General features: G+C 36.8%; 1 protein-coding gene across 2 annotated transcripts in view; it reads right to left on the reverse strand.

Annotated features, from left to right (window-relative positions):
* spata20 (spermatogenesis associated 20) overlaps positions 1-19,904 on the reverse strand; it is a 52,247-nt gene that overhangs the window by 24,738 nt on the left and 7,605 nt on the right. For both annotated transcript variants that reach the window (XM_058793635.1, XM_058793634.1), the window contains exons 6-14: positions 15,360-15,561; positions 15,022-15,152; positions 14,820-14,924; positions 13,884-13,958; positions 13,268-13,480; positions 12,471-12,663; positions 11,245-11,413; positions 5,800-6,008; positions 2,659-2,858 (exon numbers count right to left, since the gene is read on the reverse strand). In XM_058793635.1, coding sequence (XP_058649618.1) covers positions 2,659-2,858; positions 5,800-6,008; positions 11,245-11,413; positions 12,471-12,663; positions 13,268-13,480; positions 13,884-13,958; positions 14,820-14,924; positions 15,022-15,152; positions 15,360-15,561 — 1,497 coding nt within the window. The remainder of the gene's footprint in view (positions 1-2,658; positions 2,859-5,799; positions 6,009-11,244; positions 11,414-12,470; positions 12,664-13,267; positions 13,481-13,883; positions 13,959-14,819; positions 14,925-15,021; positions 15,153-15,359; positions 15,562-19,904) is intronic.

Consider the following 19,904-nt stretch of genomic DNA (forward strand, 5'->3'; position numbering starts at 1 on the left):
CCACCAGAGAGAAGTTCACTTCCAGGTTTCCAGAGCATGAAGTGAAGAGGTTCTTCAGTGAGACTTTATTACATCCAGCCATGGTTTGTCACCAGCATATGTTGTGTCTCGCATGCTGATTTGTTGTTTTCCCCGCCAGATTTCTTAACCAGCAAGACTTTTGTGGTCAACCAGCTTCACTGGCTGGTTTTGACACCTCTATGATCAATAGGGCCTTTAACTGAATCTTCCAGAAGGCTTAGTGTAGCCCAAACATGCCTAGGGAAGTTCAGGATGGCTCTCCAGATGCTGAGATCATTAAACTTGCGTGCACAATTGAGAGCTTCCTGTCAGGCTGTATTACTATCCGGTACAGTAGCAGCAAAACATTGGACCGCAAGGACATGCAGAGGGTGGTGCGGTCAGCTGCATATAACACCGCGGGTGTATCGGTCAATCTGCAGGACATCTACACCAGATGGAACAGGAAAATCATTGAGAACTGAGTCTCTTGATCAATGGTCTATCCTCAGCTCTAATTTTCATTTAAGGCAAAAACATTGTTCACTAATTATTTAAAAATATATATAAATATTTAATATAAAAATAAAATGGAATATAAAAATAAATAAATAAATAATTTGTAAACAATATTTAATCATAATAATAATAATAATAATAATAATAACAATGTGTTAATACATATTTAAAATATAATAATAATAATAATAATAATACATATTTAAATAATAATAATAAATATGAATATATTCATATCAATATTTAAAAAATATGTAAAACAATAAATAAATAAAGTAATTAATTAGAACCATATTAAATTAAATAATATTAAATATTAAATTAAATTATATTTAATGGTAAAATACAAAATAAATAATTAATTATAAACAAATACTTGATTTAAAGTATTAATAAGTTTGACTTAAATCATAAAAATTGAAAATATTTAAAATATAAATCTTAGAAAAGGTTTATAAAACTAATCAGGAGTATATAGTGTAAAACTGTCAAGACTTAACTTAGACCAAGAGAGTTGAGATTGAAATCTGACTCAACCTTAGAAACTTGTGAATAGGGTTGGGTATCGTTTTTTTTTCGATACCGGTGCTAAATCGATACTTTTAAAACGTTACCGATGCCTAAATGGTGCCTGAACCGATACTTAAAAATAATAAAAAATAAATAAAAATGACCAATTAATAATTGGATTGGCCATTAGCACTAAACACATTGTCTTTTTCATTCATACTGGACACCAGAGGGCACCCTCTCCCAAAAAATCCACATATCCAGTCACAGAACTCGTGAAGCTCCAGGAAATCCCCAATATGGACAAATGCATTGCTATGGATGTAACAGAGTAAACAAGATATAAAAGTTTTGAATGATAAAACAAATACAATAAACACTCGACTACGACAATGCATAGTTTATCTGTGTTATTCAAGCCATCTCTGTTATTTTCCTAATAATTAAGTATATATATAATCCATTGCCAATCGATGTATTAGTAGCCTATGGAACATATTTTCTGCCTCATTCTGTGACAAGAAGCTACATCAGATCACAAAAGGAAGCATTTAACTGGTTATAATGTTCTCTTTTGTTGGACAACAGGTTTAAAAACGTGAATACAAGATAATTTTAGCTTTAGGCATTTTAATTTAAGAATGTTTAGCTTAGCTAGTTAATGGAAGGCTAACGTTACCTCTTGCCTTCAGAGCAAGTGTAATTTCTGCATTCACGCACTCCTCGGATGCTCTCATTTCCCGAGTTGCGCTTCAGTTGGAAATATGAAAACAGTACGCTCGTGTTACTACAAAGATTTGTTGGACTTTATATTATTAGAGCTTTCCGACTTGAGTTCACGTGTATTTTCTCAGTCAGGAAATTATTTTTCACATGAGGTGCCGGTCACGATGCTTCTTACGTTTGTTTTGGAGAAACAAAGGACAAATATTTCAAATCGATTGCTCAGGCATAGCACCGAAATGAGGCACCAAAATCTCCGTTCTGATTCGGTTCTAGTAGCCTACATACCGGTTACATAGGTACCGGTGCCATATTGGTACCGGGTTTCGGTACCCAATCCTACTTGTGAACTAATTATTTACTAATGAATAAATAATTTGTAAACAATATTTAATAATAATGATGATTATTATTATTAATATTATTAGCAGTAGTAGTAGTATATTATGTTAATAAATATTTTTTTATTATTTTAATAATAATAATAATAATAATAATAATAAATATAAATATATTGATAGATAAATAAATAAATAGGGTAAGACAAACAAACAAATACTTGATTTACAGTATTAGTAGGTTTTACTTAAATCATAAATATTGACAATATTTAAAATATAAATCTTAGAAAGGGTTTGTAAAACTAATCAGGAGCATATAGTGGAAAAATTGTCAAGACTTGACTTGGACCAAAGACTCGAAACCTGGCCTTGAGAGACTTGAGATTGGAATCTGACTCTACCTTAGGGACTTGTGAACATGTCTGCCTTATTGTAGTATTCACAGTCAAGGAGGCTTGAAAAAAAATAACATTTCATTGCCATTGCATCAGTTGGACATGATGTGACAAGTGAAACCGGACTTTTAAGCATCATATTCAGTAGCTCTGGACCAGACTGCAGTTACCTGTTTGAGGGTGTAATGCTGGGCCATGACACTGCGGACCATATCTGGCAGGGCGACTGGCACCTTAATCAGTCTATCAGAGAAGGCAGTCAGTAATTGCTGCGAGCGCAGTATCCAATCCTGCTGGCCTGTGAGGTGGGAGAGTCGCAGCAAGTTCAAGGCCGAGACAGAGTTCGCACTGGGTTCGGCACCGTCCTGATCTGAAAAAAAAAAGCAAAAGCAAAAAGACACAATGCTATTCCAGTCAGATAACCAGTCCAGCGTAGCAGCCATGTTTTCAAACACACTGATGTAAACAGTCTGGCTTCTGGAAAAAATGGCATCATAACATTGATGGTTCTAATATCAATTTAACCGGAGCACATTTATCAGATTAAGCAGAGCTGTAAGTGCCTGATATCACAAGTGAAGTGGCTCTAGAGCTGTGAGTTGATTTACTTTATCTGCTCTTTGTGTGTGTGTGCGTGCAAAGGGGGTGTTGGGAGTGGGTTCCCGTGCCTCACGTCACAATGTATCGAGCTGATTGCATCTGGGAGCTGAGAGGGACGGAAGCGATGACTGATGAATAGCAGCAATGCTGTCCCAACTAAACTCATGCAGATGATATCAGGTAGCTTGCTCCTGATGCAAGACACTTGCACCACACATGGCCATTTACTGCATGCAAATCATGTCAGAATGATTGTATTTACAAGCTGATCGCACATGAATGGCACCACAAATCTGGATTTTCTTAAAGCTTAACAAGTTGGGAGTGTATTAGTTTATGAATTATGGTGGAAGAAAACAAGATTATGAACGCTGGCGGTAAAATTGGTTTGTATAGCTTGTGTGTACAGTTTAGTAGTAAAGCTTGCTAGAAAATATTACTAATTTATCTGGTTTATGAGGAGACAGAATATTGCGACCAAATTATATTTCCCAATGTTCTTTTTCTTGCAGCAAAATCATATATAAAGCATCAACTGCACCTCTAATGTGCATCCTTTGTGCTTTATTTTGTTGTTTGTGAGTTGATAAAATGCTAATAATTAATTAAACACTAAAAACAGGAATATTTAACTTTTTTACCTGCATGCCAATGTGACCACAACATCAAACTGTAAATATGTGAATGTGTTGTTAAATTATTCAAATATTAACTTCCTCAGAGATATTTCAATAAAATATTTCATGTCTAAGTGGTTTAGGCTAACAAAAATGTTTGGGAATCCATTTAAAAGAAGAATTAGGGAGAATCAGTAAATTACCAATGATAATTATCAGTAAATTACTGCCATTGTGCAAATAAAATGTAGTCATGCAATCCATAAAATGTAATTGTAGTCTGATTATGAGCATTATAAAATGTAATATACTCTAATTACGAGTACTTGATTTTTGGAACCTGATTACGTAATCCAGATTACATACAGTATAATCAGTTACTACCCAGCTCTGGCAAGGATGCATTAAATGAATCAAAAATAAGCATAATGATATTTATATTGTTAGATTTCTATTTATTGAAAATGCTGTGCTTTTGAATTTTCTATTCATCAAAGAATCCAGAAAAAAAAGTATCACAGTTTCCACAAAAATACTAAGCAACTGCTAGCAACAATTAAATTGATTTCTGAAGGATCATGTGACACTGAAGACTGGGTTAATGGTTGCTAATAAATCAGCTTTATATTTTAAAATACAAAATATTTACTGCAATAAAATTTCACAATATTATTGTTTTTACTGTGTTTTGATCACATAAATGCAGCCTGAATGACCAGTCTTGGGGACTTTTGAATGGTAATGAAGCTTTTTAAAATGCCTCCCGTCTTTGTGTGGAAGTGGAAAAATCTAAATAGATTATGACTATGACCATCATCATGATTTTCAAACTCATAATGTAGAACTTCCCAGGAGGACTTGAACACAGCTTTATATGAGGTGAATATGGAAAAAAAGGCTTTCTATGAAATAGAAAATACAAAACGAAAATCTTTGAAGGACTCAAGCCCAAAATAAATAAACCCAATAGCTTTATTTTCAAAAAACCTAGTTGGCTATACTGCCTGCGGTTCTTACGAAATGGCAAAGATGACTCGTTTTGGTTTTGTCTAGTTTGGGCAAGGCGTAAAATGTAGAGTGGCAGATGCTTTGGGAGGCAATCCGTCTTCCACCGACAGAGAGATGTGAGGGGACTCGGTTCTGACACGTGACGGCACCGCATGGCTCCTAATGGAGCCAACTCTGCACGCTTGGCTCACTATATAATGGCCCAGTCACTCAGAAAAGATGAAAAATCTGTCTTATGTCCATTTTAATTTATCAGAAGCAACAACAAAAACATAACAGTTAGCTTTCTCGGCCCTCATCCATATCTCATTGGTGTCAGTGCCATTTTCACAGTGCCATCAGTCACGGCCCAGGCACGCTGGTGCGACTATTCGCTCACATCAGCTCGTACTTCCAATTCCTGCGGAGAAAATATGGAGCCAAGCCATTCGGGACATTAAGCCCCGGCACTTATACACTTCGAAAGTATGTGTGCGGATCTTTTTCTTTTTTGTATTGTCGTGGGAGACAAAAAAAGAATGAAAAATCACTCTCTCATATCACTTCCATAGCAATGTCACGCAGAAGGTGATGAATGGTGCACAGCGTGAAATAAAAGAGATGTGGTGTTACTTCAAGGAAATATCAATTGCTTTAACAAAGCAAGCTTTGATGTACTGAATCAGTCTTCTATATTGGTCAAGTTCTACCCAGAAACACAGATATCGGAATTCATCAGAAGACGGACTGGAAAAGAAATGGCGAGAAAAAGGCAATGTGTTTGGGTGAGATAGAAAAGAGAGAAGGACATTACAGCATAATAAAAGACAGTGATGAGGTTACATAAGGACAGAATGGGGTGGTTTCAGCAGGGTATGTCTGGCTGAAACAGAGTTACCCAGGCGAGGGTCCATAAGAGCGCAGTGTGGTGGTGCTGTCAGCGGTGGAGTGATGCAGAATGTAGACTGACAGCTACAGATCTTCATCATCCTTTCCGTGACTCATAGCCACCCACACATTCCCAAAGCAAAAAGCCTAGATTCATAGGCTTTCCACACCCTGAATACAGGGTACACTTATACATGATGTCACATTTCTGCTCCTCACCCTGTTTGAGAGCTAACAGCAGAGTCGGATCCGAGGGGTCGCTGCAGAAGTAGCCGCTGCCCTGGGAATCCCAGAAGAGCTCATCCTGCCTCAGCTGGAGTTCTTCGGCCCACTGCAGCCAGCGGACCCTTTGCGTGGCCTCAAACAGGTCCAGCAGCCCACACACCACAAAGGCGTAGTCATCCAGGAAGCCTGCGATGGGAGATGCCCTGGAGAGAACATTATAGAGAACATTAGCAGCGAAGGTCAAGAGCTTCTGTTCTTACACAAATACAAATTCAATTTCTTGTTAATGCTGGGTTGACCTGTGTAATAATAATGTCAGGTTAACCTAAACGCTGGGTTGATCAACATAACTATTGACTGCAACAGAAAACGCATATACAGTGATACAAGTATCAATGAAAGCCTTGTAAACAAGAGATGAAGAGGGTTCACAGCAGGAAATCGAAACTCATAAACTCTATGGATAACTTGTATTCACTGTAAGCTACTTCCTGTGTATACGCAAGACTTCCGATTCATTGGCCACTGTAGGTAAACAACTACAAGCAGAAACATGCAGAAATTTTAACCAGTGCAGAAAGCAGTTTAACGAGATATTTTAGTATCAGTACGAAACTATTATAGTTTTATAATCAAGTTAAAATAAACTAAAAAGAGAAATTTTGCCTTAGCAATTAGCTGAAATAAAGTTTTTTTTTACGTTTTTTAATTTAATTTTTATTTTTATTTCAGTTTTTTCAGTAATGTTAATTTTAAGTAACAATTTATTAAGGTTTTAGCTATTTCTAATAACCCTACCCTAAAATTTATGACTGTACACTAGATTAAAGTAATTGCTTTTACTTTTTTTAAACTTGTACTTTACAAGCAATTCTATCATACCCTGTGAATTGCTTACGACACAGTAATGCTTTAAATGTTATAGTTACGTTTCCGAATTGTGACTTTATATATGTGTGTTATAGGTGCGTTATATACGTAGGTATATTATTGACGTGTGTAATTTCAATGCAACTAGTCGCACATTACAGAATTGCAAAAATAACAACCTTATTAAAAATTTATTAAAATATTATATATGTGTGACCCTGGACCACAAAACTAGTCGTAAGGGTCATTTTTTTTAAAATGAGCTGAGCTGAATAAATAAGCTTTCCATTGAGGTATGGTTTGTTAGGATAGGACAATATTTAAAAAGAAAATCTGGAATATGAGGGTGCAAAAAAATCTAAATATTGAAAAAATTGCCTTTAAAGTTGTCTTATGTTTTGTCTTATGTTAAAAGTCCTTAGCAATGCATATTACTAATCAACTAATTACCAAAAAACATTTGTTTTTATATATTTACAGTAGGAAATTTACAAAATAACTTCATGGAACATGTTCTTTACTTAATATCCTAACGATTTTTGGCATAAAAGAAAAATTGGCTATTGCTACAAATATACCCCTGCGACTTAAGACTGGTTTTGTGGTCCAGAGTCACATATATGGATGAATCACTCACAATAAGATCAATAAGATGCATGGATAGGGTGAATTTCCGTTTCATACCAAGTTAATCAATTGCGGAACAAGCAGGGATTATTGACGGCATGCTACAAATGCAATCTATAAAGAGATGCCTTTGACCTGAAATACTATATTACCCCAACACAGACTCAGGATGTACATTCAAATTAAAAAGTAAAAAGATTAATCTGAAGCTTCAGTAATATTTCAATCATGACATTTTATGGTTGGATGTAAGCTTTAAGTCCTTTTAAAACCAAAGGAAGTATTTTTTCCCCCCTGAAGTTCTCCTAAACTTACTTGTCTAATAAAATAAGAAAGTGGGGGCAGAGCAGTCTCTGTTTACTGAAAGTGAATCTTCTTCCTCACCAAAGCGCCATGTGAACACAAAACAGCCCGATAGAAAAAATACACATCACACACACTCACAGGGTAAAGTTACAGCATGAATCACATGCTATTTCAGTCTATTACAATTGCTCATGTCCACATGGTACTTTTTTCTTATTTCAGAGAGCTTCATGTTGATTTGCTGCCAGAATTGACTGTTGCAATCCATGACATGAAATCTGAGGGAAATGTCAGACGCAGTGGTTTTGTCTGTCACTCCACTTCTATTATTAAAAGGAAAGAAGAAAAAAACATTTCCTTACTACAAACGTGAAAGTTCCACTTATATTGTAGGGAAAAATGGGAGTTTGGAATGACATAAATGAAGAAAAAAAATTACCTTTTTTATTTATGGTCTCTTTAATCAGTGAGCATGACACAAAAGGCAGAGTTTCAGAAGATTAAACAGTCAGTAAGTATGACATGCTCTACCAAAATTAGTGGGACGCCGCCTTAAGATGCAAAAGCTAAGCTCTGTGCATTGACTGAAATGCATACAAAGACATTTAGCAGGACCTTTGTGTTATAAAAGCCATTTGAAATTCCTTTTGAGGTGATGTCACCCAATAAGATTGTAAAAGTCTTTGAAGTTTAAAATAAATTTGATTCAAATCGCATCAAGGCCCTTCAACCCTTGTCCTCAGACCTTTGAACAGAGGTGGCACTGTGGCCAGATGAGTGTGAGGAAACAGATAGTGACAGGTCTGAAGATACCACAGTGTCTGCAGCAGGACGGACGAGACGGGTCTAACGCTGGGAACTTAACCTCCATAGTTCTTAGTTCAAACAACTGACATTCCAATAGATTAAAAAAAATGTCATGAGGTGCCTGTGAGAAGAGCACCCTCAACATCTGACCCTACCATGTCATTGCCTCAAGCTGTCAGATGTCATCAACATTTGTGCTTCAAAGGTCTTTGGTTGAGCCCAAGTCTCAGTATCTCAGATGGAAACGTGAGCACAAAATGGTAAAATATCTATTATAATATAAATGGGTCTGGGTCTAGACGGTTATGGCATCTAGCAGCAGGAGCTAAACGGTCCATGCTAACTAGATCTTCATTGGACCATGAGGTAAGTTTCTTTTCAGGCATTCTCGACCCACAGCTGGGTTTATGGGTTCAGAGAAAAATATGACTCTGTTTCGGATTCTTCACAGTGAGACAACAAAACAAATCAGCCTGCCAGTCAATTTTTAATGAACAGCTCTCCCTGGATTTTTCCATCCCCTCCTTGTTCGTTCCCTGTATTCTCACCAGGTGATACAGTCTCTTCAAAGTGCAGCAAAGCCACATCATAACTTCCACACAAACCTGTCAGGAGACCGAAGTTATAAAAAAGAGCCTAACCTCTATCTATCTCAGGAGCCAGAAGGTCTTGTTCCAAACTGATAGATCTACTCACAATGTAGTGTGATTTTTATACAGCTGAACAAGATTTGGACCATTTGCCACATTCCTTGGAATAACAGCACAGCCACTGAATGGTTCATGAATAATTCACCTGGCACTGCATTTTTACCTGGCCCAAATACTACAGCATATTTCTTCTATTACAATAAAAGGCCCTTAATTCCATTTGAGAGCTACAACAGTCAGGTAACCTGTCTCGTTCTTATCAAACATTCATGCCAGATTTCTCTCTAAATGTTTTCACTGCATGGCACAGGGCTCTTTAAAGGATTAGTTCACCCCAAAATGAACATTCTGTCATCATTTACTCACCTTCATGTCGTTCCAAACCCACATGACTTTCTTTCTTCCGCAGAAGACAAAAGCAAAGGCTGTTTTCCATGCTCTTTTCCAAACAATTACAATGAACAGGGTCTAAAGCTTTCAAGCTCTAAAAAGCACCATAAAAGTATAATAAAAGTGGTCCATATGACTCACACACTATATTCCAAGTCATACAATAGCTTTGAGTGAGAAAAAAAAAGGAATATTAAGCCATTAATCCTTAAAAATCTTGAACTCGCCAAGGATCGTTGTCATGATAGAAGTAGTTAATGTCTGATTTGTGAATGAAACCTTCTTTTGTATTGAATCGATTCATTTGGTTCACATAAACAGTTTGAACGATTCACTGGAATTCACACATTATCTGTGAATACTGTAAATTTAAGACTATTTCTATTTAAATCTATTATGGTGCTTTTGTGTCCTTTACTGAAGCTTGAAAGCTTCAACCCCGATTCACTTTAACTGCACGGAAGTACAGTTTTTTTGAATTTCTGACAAAATCTTAAACGGTTTGAGGGTGAGTAAATAATGAAATGTTCATTTTCTTAGAACTATCCCTGTGGATGGATGTGGAACATTAAAAACGAGGAGCAAAGCAAGATAGTAGTTCCTCTTGAATGGATGAAATCAGGTGGCCAGAAACACAACTAATTCCCTATAATTCATCTTCTTGCTTGGTAAATTATTCCCTGTGAGGGAAATCCTCCAAAGGAAATTAAAAACAAACTGATGCAGATTTTTACAGCTCCCTTATGCAAACAGACCGGAGCAGAACTGCAAGAGAAGAAACATCTCATCCTACGCTAAATTCAAAGTATAAAGGCCAATCAGATGATTACAGAGGAAGTGCTCCTGATTAAACATTATGTGATGTGACAACATGACAAAGCTATTTCTTCATTATCTCATTGCGGAACACTCAATGAAAAACGTCTGAAAACAGCCAGTTGAAATCAGTTATAAATGGTGTATGGGTTAACTCATAAAAATGATCAGCGTGACCTGAGAAGCACACTCAGCATTGTGGGATGACCGATGTGCTGACACAGTGTGTTAATGAGAGGTACAAATGAGAGGTTACCCCAAGAATGAGGCCAGTGAATTTGTGTGTGTGTGTCTGTGGGCGATTTCATACGTGAAAAGCTTTGTATTGTGCTGATTCTGGGGCATTTCTACATTGGCAGGATATGTGCCAAGGCAATTAAGACCTGGATGCAAGACAGAATGTGTGCTAGTTTTCTTGGCCTACTGTAAAGGCACATACACCCTCATCATAATCAGTGTTATTTTAGTAGCATTTATATACTATTATAGAATTTATTAAGATTAGTTAATTAGTTTTTCAGTTTTGATTCGAATGTTAGTTAGTTTCAGCAATTTTGTTATGGGCTTGTAATTTTTATATTTCTATTTAAGTGTAATTTATTTTTATTTCAGTTTTAGTTTTACAAATTTTAGTACTTCAACTTAAACCTAATTTAGTTCAGTTAGTAGCCAAAACAGCATTTCTAATTTTCATTTAAATTTAAGATTTGAATAGTTTTAGGTTTAATTAACAACGTCAATTGATTAGTAAAAACATCTCCAATCACCCTTTCTATATTCTCCAATGACAAACTTGCCGAATTAACATCACAATTAAAATTGCTATTTTAAATAGGCTTTTCTCTTCATAATGATGGGAAATTAGACTGAAGCTAACAAACTAGCTGTTTATAATCTGTAAATGTTCTTATATCAGCCTCTCTGCTTTTGCAGGCTAAATACATATTTTGCAAAAGCAGAAAATGTTCCTTACACTTGCTCCACCTCCATATTATTTCCACGATAACAGGAATGGAGAATCCTCTGGCCCTCTTCGTCCCACAGGTGTTCTCGGAGAAAACAAGCTGCCCGCTCAGCTCTTTCCAGCAGAGCCTTGTCGCCCAGCACGGCTCCGACACGTGCAAACCCGGACAACATCAGCCCTGACCAAACAATGAAATGGAAGTGGACACAGATTACAAGCTTTGGAAAACCGGACCGAGTTCAATTTAGAAAACAAGTTTCTTGAAATGACGAAGCCATTTTCTGTCTGTGGTTTCTCCAGCAAAAGTACTTGGGCAAACAACCTGCTTATGTAAAACTTTCAGGAAGGGTTCTGCCCCTCAGATAATGAAACTCCCCCCAACAAGAGCTAAAACATTTTGATAAAGGTGCAGTAGGTGTCAACCAAGACAGATGAGCTTTGAAAGGAGGCGTTAAGACTATAAGATCTAAAGTACAATGTGTTCGGAGGGCTGGGGATCACTAACAATAGTCCTGTCAGAACCCCATGTGCCTGCAGCCCAGACATGTCTCACGGCTATGCGAGTGGGCCTATCAGGTTTGATTAATGCGAAGGGTTACTCTGCAGGTAGCAATATCCAGTCTGTATGAATTAAGAATGTAATGGAGCGTAGCTCTGGAAGGAACAGTTTCATTAAACAATGTCTCAGGCTTTCTTTAATTAAGATATCAGCTCATTAGTCACTATTCTTCGAGCGCTTTTGTCAGCCAGAGCTCCAAAGGGGCCTTGGCACCCTGCAAAGGCTTTGATATCCTTTCATTAAAGACAACGAGGGCAAAGACCACAACCCAAAGGTCCCCTCTGTGGGCTTTTAAAGGCTTGGCACCACATCTAAGCACCCCATGAAAGAACTCTAACATTATAGTACTGCTATTAAAGCAAACCCAGTCGAAAAAGAAAAAAAAAAACATTTACGGAGCTTGTCAAACACTGGACCTTGTTCGCAAAACGAAATCAATAAAATCGCAAGGATAGGAAGGGGGTACATATAGCTTCAGGGGATGCAAGTATTACCAATTTTCTTCATGCCTCAGCCTCTCATTGATTAATTGATGGCTGTTTCCATTTCAAAACACTCTATGAAAAGCAATTAACTCTAATTAGAGTCTTTTCCTGGTTCAGTGCTCTGGGATTTCCAGTAGTATATTACTGGCGGACACATTTACTTTTTTTCCAATCAGGATGCGGGAATTTACCGTTCCAGGAAGCTAGCATTTTGGTGTCCAGGTGAGGAGGTGGGCGTGCTTTTCGCACCTCGGCCAGCTTGGCCCTGGCATCGGACAGCAGCTCGGACAGTCTGTCCACACTGATGCCAAAGTGAGCAGCGGTGAGCTCCACTGAGTAACGTACAATCAGCACATTTTGACCCTGCAGCTCTCCATGGGGGTCCTACAAAAACACCAACAAATCAGTAAATGCACATAAAAACAAATTTGCATTATAAAACCTGCTTTGTTCACAAATTAGGTGTTGTATATATTAAATGCTAACCACTGAATTTCATTCATTCTACTAGAACGTACTTTTTTGACATTAGTGAAGTAAGTATCAGTGTAGTACCAACCTACTAGACAAAACTGCAAATTGGAAATTAAACCTAATTTGTGTTATGGTTTGTGAAACATTATTATTATTGACTGGCTGTTCATTTGACAATGTGCAGTTAAAGATATTTGCAAAGCTTTTCTTTTGGAATAATATTACAATAATTATTGTAGTAGTTAAACTAAATTTGCAAATCATTTTTTATAATTATTTGAGACATTAGTTTATTTTTGTATATATATTTTTTAATTACAGCAAGGGAAAAACAAAACATTTTGTAAGGTAATGGAAGAAACAGGTAGCTACACATAAAGACAATTTTATACGCATACTTAGAAAATTAATCCAAATTAATTATTTGATACACAAACATTTTTTTCTATGTTGTAACTAATCTAACATGATTAGAAAGGTTCTGGCTCTCATTAAAAACCTCATATTCCCAAACCTGAGCGGGGTCCACGTTGCCTTGCTCTTTCACACCATAATGATGCATGAAGATATCCGCCTGTGTTGCGCCTCCTGCGGCGCCTTCCACGATGTCAGGAAGCAGCTCTCTGATCTCTCCTGCTGTCCACACACAAAACGCTCCCTCCCTCTTCTCAGTGGATTCCACCATAGGAAAGGAATCTGCATCCTCAGCGCTATAGAAGCCGCCAGACTGCAGAGGGCAGCACGATGCTCATAATCAAATGTGGTTTATTTATTTTTTGCCACTTGTAGGCTGTTTTCGAAGGTACACTGTGGTTTCTTGAGGGCATCATTACTTTTGGCCACAAGTTATTTTGTTAAAACATGTTACTTTACATAACTTCAGCACACAGTGAACCTCTGGTTGTTATTTAAAGAATAATAACAAGGGGATGATTTATAGTACAGAGAGAATGTGAAGGTTTCAGCTATATTTTGTATGTTTTTGTGGGGAAAACACTGACCTCTAATGTAACTCTCACAACCAAAATATGACAGATAAATAAGCGATTTTTCAGTGCTTTTGTAGTTTGGTGCTGATTCAGCATGACTGATGCCAAATGCGGGATCTAATGAGGGAGAAGACGACTCACCTTGTCACTTAGGTCTCTGGAGACGTAAAGCAACACGTCACGAGCCACATCTGCAAAGAGGCGTTCCCCAGACACCTGCCGAGATCAACAGCCATAATAACACCACACCCAGCCAAGCCAATGCCATATATACAGCTAGAAAATTTTAGTTGATTGTTATACAAATCTTAAAATCATCTTAAAAGAACAGTTCACCCAAAACTGAAAACATGCTGAAAATTTACTCTCAGGCCATCCAAGATGTAGATGAGTTTGTTTCTTTATTAGAACAGATTTAGAGAAAAAAAAACTCCCCAATGGATCCTATGCAGTGAATGGGTGCCTGATAAAAGCAAGTACAAAAGTTCATCCACTGTTGTCCTCTCACATCAAAATCCATCAACATATTTGTCTAGAACTGTTTTGGACTGTTTTCACTTGTAAAGATTGATCAGTGCACATTTCTCTCCTAATTCTGAGGACTTTTCACTGGAGAAAGCAATATTAAGAATAGAGGACTAGTACTTTAGCCAGAAGCAATGGTTTGAAGTTAAAAACATTTTTATAGATATATTACAAACAAACAGCAAATACAGTTAATTAATGGAATGGAGTCGTGTGGATTACTTGTGGATAATTGTGATGTTTTTATCAGCTGTTTGCACTCTCATTCTGACGGCACCCATTCACTGCAGAGGGTCAATTGATGAGCAAGTGATGTAATGCTATATTTTTTTATAAAGAAACAAACTCATCTGCATCTTATAAAATAAGCAACATAAATTGCAACACCAATAATGTACTTATTCTGTCTACAAACTCCAGAAATACAGAACAGTGTTTCATTATTACTTTCTGGACATAAGCAATTATCAAGAGAGATAAGAAGCACAGAAAATATATCTTATATTAAAAACATATTAAACACAAAGGGTACCCCCACAAACATATTCCCACCTGGTAAGCAGTGATATAGGCCACAGCAAGCTGGCCTTGGTCATATAACATCTTTTCAAAGTGAGGAACATGCCAGGAGGAGTCTGTGGAGTATCTGTGAAAGCCCTGAAAGAAAGAAGATTATTGTGTTTGGTTATGTAATTAAAAGGGAAGAACTGATATAGTCGACATGGGTTCTGAATACACAGCTTTTGCAAGTCACCTGTGCCACATGGTCATGAATGCCCCCCAATGCCATCATTCTGAGAGTGTGAAGAGCCATTTGCAGTGCTTCTGCTCCCTCAGAGTTGACACGATTTACCGCCCAAAATGACATCAGGAACATCAGGTTCACTGGAGAAAAGAAAAGCACAAGGCCATTCTACATTATTAATGCAGATGCATATTTGACAGGTAATTAACTCACAAGACAGGTAGTCAACAGGATATTGTGTTTACTCTCTTTGTGACTCTGTTCTAATAACAAATTAATGACTGACTGTAAATATTGTACAGGTTTTAGTGATAAATCTTTTCAGTTCATCCCAGTGTTTCGTTTACCTGGTGAAGGGAACTTCGGAGCCTCTCGAAAACCTCCATATTCTTCCTCATATGAGTGAGCCAGCTGCTGGTAACATCTGTTGGCAACATCTGGGCCGGATGGAAGAGTTTCTCCAGGGCTGGCAGAGATTTCGGTCCCCTTCCTGAGGGCTTCCAGTACTCTCTCTCCACTAGACTCCAGGGTTTCTCTGTTGCTCTGCCACTAAAACACACAGTTTGAAGGTACTCAGACATCAGAGCACCACAGTACATGGTTTTCAAACTTTGGATGCCATTGTCAATATAAAGGAAGCTATATATTTTCATGTATAAAGACCCATTTATACTGTGAAAAAATATTATACATACAATTCCATTAAAAAGTTTTTTGAAGGAAAGTTATGCTTATGCTCAACAATTATTGCTCACTAGGGGGCCTTAGAATACAGGGATTTGAGAAAGTAAAAACAGGAAAAGCAGTAATATTGTTAAACCTTCTTACAACTTACAATAACTTTTTATTATATATTCTGTTTTAAAATTTAATTTTAAAAGCTGAATTTTCAGAATTCAGAATTTTCTTCAGAAATCATTCTAATAAGATGATTTGCTCATGTGCTCAAGCAGGGGCGGATCTAGAAAATATTTTTAGGGTGGCAAAGGGGTGGCACGGGGTCTATGAGGGGTGGCAACACCAAAGCAAGCCCCCATCCATAGTTTTTGGGGATTGATTGTTTGACATGCACAGTTGTTCACAAATATTGCATTACCATTAAGTAATCATCTATACTGTTTAAAATGAAAAATAAATAACATTTCATTATCCTTCATGGCACCAAGTCAATACACAATATAAAAAACTTCAACAGGTTCTAAATGTTTCTGAGCTTGTATCACTAAAGAAGACATGCGGTTCTATTCATATTACAAAGGCTACTTAGATGGTATAAATCATGTTTTAGTGCAAGTTTAAGAGTAACACTTTTGAATTTTCTAACATTAGAAAGAAATACAATAATATTAAAGCATTGCAACTGGATCAGTTTTGAAAACAATGTTTGATTTTCTGTTATTACCAAAGGTGGGAATGTCTGTAATCACCCAGAACACACTATAAATAGTCTAGCAACACCCCAACAACTGCAAGAGCCTAGCAACCACCCAGAACATCCTATAGCAACACTTTACCAAACATCTAGAACATCTAACTGACCAAACTATTTATGTTTCTTAAACAAGAATTTAAGACAAGCCAGCATAAATGTCTATCAAACTTTTCAATCTAGTTATTACAGGTATTCTTAAATACTTACACACAATTCAAATACACAGATGACTTTCCTGCCCAGTGAACACTCATGAGATCAATAACACTTAGAAAACTCTTAGGATTCAGGAATTATCATTGCAGCTCAATGTCTATTACAGTATATAACATAAATTAAATTACAGATAATAATAATAATTCAGCAATGAACTTTGGGGAACAGATCATTTTCATTTTACTACTGTAAAGTAATCTTGTAGTAGATGAAAAACACTAGAAAAGTTCAAATACCAAAGAATTGTATATGAACAAAATAAAAATAAGTAAATTCAGCATCCGCTGCACATTTGGTCAAATTTCATTACAGTATACAGCAGTTTCCTGGTCTCCTGACACAAGACTAGCTATAGGCAGTCATTTCTCAGTTCTGAAAACATGCAGTAGCTACACATAAAAAATGATTACAAATAAAATTTGACAGTCACACGTTTGAAGGTGTACAACATGTAGAATATGTAGAATATATAGAATATGGAAATTTCCATCATCTAATGTACTGGTACTGTACTGTAATTATACTGAATGTGTAAAACCCATGTATATTATTCATTCAGCTCTCTCCTCTCTCCGTTGTTAGGATGCAGAGATTCTGATTGGTGTAATCAGTTTTGCTACCTAATGTTTAACTTACTCATTGTTAAACTTTTTGAGAAACGAGTCTTTGTTTTGAGAACTGAATTAATGGTTTGGGAAAATGGACCAACTAAAATCAGTTATATTATGTTAACAATCGAGAAAACGTCAATACAATATTCTTACCTAACTCTGCTATTAGTTTTCGTGATCGGCATCTTCTTATTGATTTCATGTTATTGTTTCGTCCGATATGACAGAAAGTCATCGCCGCGGCTGAAAAGTAGCACATGAAGCACTGCTTACATTTATATTTTATTCTGTGATAATTGTGGGGTGGCATAGCTTTTTCTTAGGGTGGCAGTTGCCACCCCGTGCCACCCCGGTAGATCCGCCCCTGTGCTCAAGAAAACTCCCTTATTGTTATTATTATTAATGTTGAAAACAGTTACTGCAGAAACCCTGAATTTATTTTCCAGGATCCTTTGATGAATAAAAAGTTCAAAAGAACAGCATTTATCAGCAACAATGTAAAAGTCTTTACTGTCACTTTTGATCAAGTCAATGCATCCTTGCTGAATATTAATTACTTAATTAATTATTAAGTATTACTTTACTTTTTAAAAACTTTGAACTTAATAATGTACTGTACATGTTAAATATTATCTGAAAAATGTTTACTTTCTATTAATTTGATCTCTTTAAGACTACTGTTAGATTTATAATCCTAAAAAAAAAAAAAAAACTAGACAGTTAGTAGAATAAAATAATTGAAATAATGTCCAATTTGTTAAATGCTAACTTATTTTGTCCTTATTATTATTAATATTATTATTAAACTTTTCCACAGACCCCTTAGCACCCTCTTGTGGCTCCCTGACCACAGTTTGAAAACCCCTGCCCTAACTGACTGCCACTGCTCACTAGGGGGCCTTAGTATATGGAGATTTAGGGGAAAAAATAATAAATAAATAAGTCATCAAAATAATCAACATATAATATACATAAAATATATAAATAAAAATAATATGATGTAAATATATAAATAAGCAATAATATATAAATATATATATACACACACACATATATATATATATATATATATATATATACACATACAGGTGCTGGTCATATAATTAGAATATCATCTAAAAGTTGATTTATTTCACTAATTCCATTCAAAAAGTGAAACTTGTATATTATATTCATTCATTACACACAGACTGATATATTTCAAATGTTTATTTCTTTTAATTTTGATGATTATAACTGACAACTAAGGAAAATCCCAAATTCAGTCTCTCACAAAATTAGAATATTACTTAAGACCAATACAAAGAAAGGATTTTCAGAAATCTTGGCCAACTGAAAAGTATGAACATGAAAAGTATGAGCATGTACAGCACTCAATACTTAGTTGGGGCTCCTTTTGCCTGAATTACTGCAGCAATGCGGCGTGGCATGGAGTCGATCAGTCTGTGGCACTGCTCAGGTGTTATGAGAGCCCAGGTTGCTCTGATAGTGGCCTTCAGCTCTTCTGCATTGTTGGGTCTGGCATATCGCATCTTCCTCTTCACAATACCCCATAGATTTTCTATGGGGTTAAGGTCAGTGAGTTTGCTGGCCAATTAAGAACAGGGATACCATGGTCCTTAAACCAGATACTGGTTGCTTTGGCACTGTGTGCAGGTGCCAAGTCCTGTTGGAAAATGAAATCTGCATCTCCATAAAGTTGGTCAGCAGCAGGAAGCATGAAGTGCTCTAAAACTTCCTGGTATACGGCTGCGTTGACCTTGGACCTCAGAAAACACAGTGGACCAACACCAGCAGATGACATGGCACCCCAAACCATCACTGACTGTGGAAACTTTACACTGGACCTCAAGCAACGTGGATTGTGTGCCTCTCCTCTCTTCCTCCAGACTCTGGGACCCTGATTTCCAAAGGAAATGCAAAATTTACTTTCATCAGAGAACATAACTTTGGACCACTCAGCAGCAGTCCAGTCCTTTTTGTCTTTAGCTCAGGCGAGACGCTTCTGACGCTGTCTGTTGTTCAAGAGTGGCTTGACACAAGGAATGCGACAGCTGAAACCCATGTCTTGCATACGTCTGTGCGTAGTGGTTCTTGAAGCACTGACTCCAGCTGCAGTCCACTCTTTGTGAATCTCCCCTACATTTTTGAATGGGTTTTGTTTCACAATCCTCTCCAGGGTGCGGTTATCCCTATTGCTTGTACACTTTTTTCTACCACATCTTTTCCTTCCCTTCGCCTCTCTATTAATGTGCTTGGACACCAGTGTTAATTTCGTTGACGAAGACGAGAAATATTCGTCAACGAACCTTTTTTCTGTGACTAAGACTAGACGTTGACGAGCTAAAATTAATATCTGATGATAAAAACTATGACGAAATTTATGCCGCGTCTTCATTAACAAGACGAGACGGGACTAAAATGTTATTTGAGGACTACCGGACATTCAAAATATATCCAATAGGCTAAGTTAACTGTCTTGTCTTTCAAAATGTTTGTCTCTGTCATCGGATTACAATCAGATGAGGGGCGTTTGTGTATCTAGTCTCAGTATGGCAGCCGCAGCGGACAGATTGGCTACCAAAACGCGAACTAGCGATCTGAAACAATGGCCTCAGCACCTGAAGGGTTAG

Source organism: Onychostoma macrolepis, chromosome 12 (genome assembly GCF_012432095.1).
Source record: "Onychostoma macrolepis isolate SWU-2019 chromosome 12, ASM1243209v1, whole genome shotgun sequence".
NCBI lineage: Eukaryota > Metazoa > Chordata > Actinopteri > Cypriniformes > Cyprinidae > Onychostoma > Onychostoma macrolepis.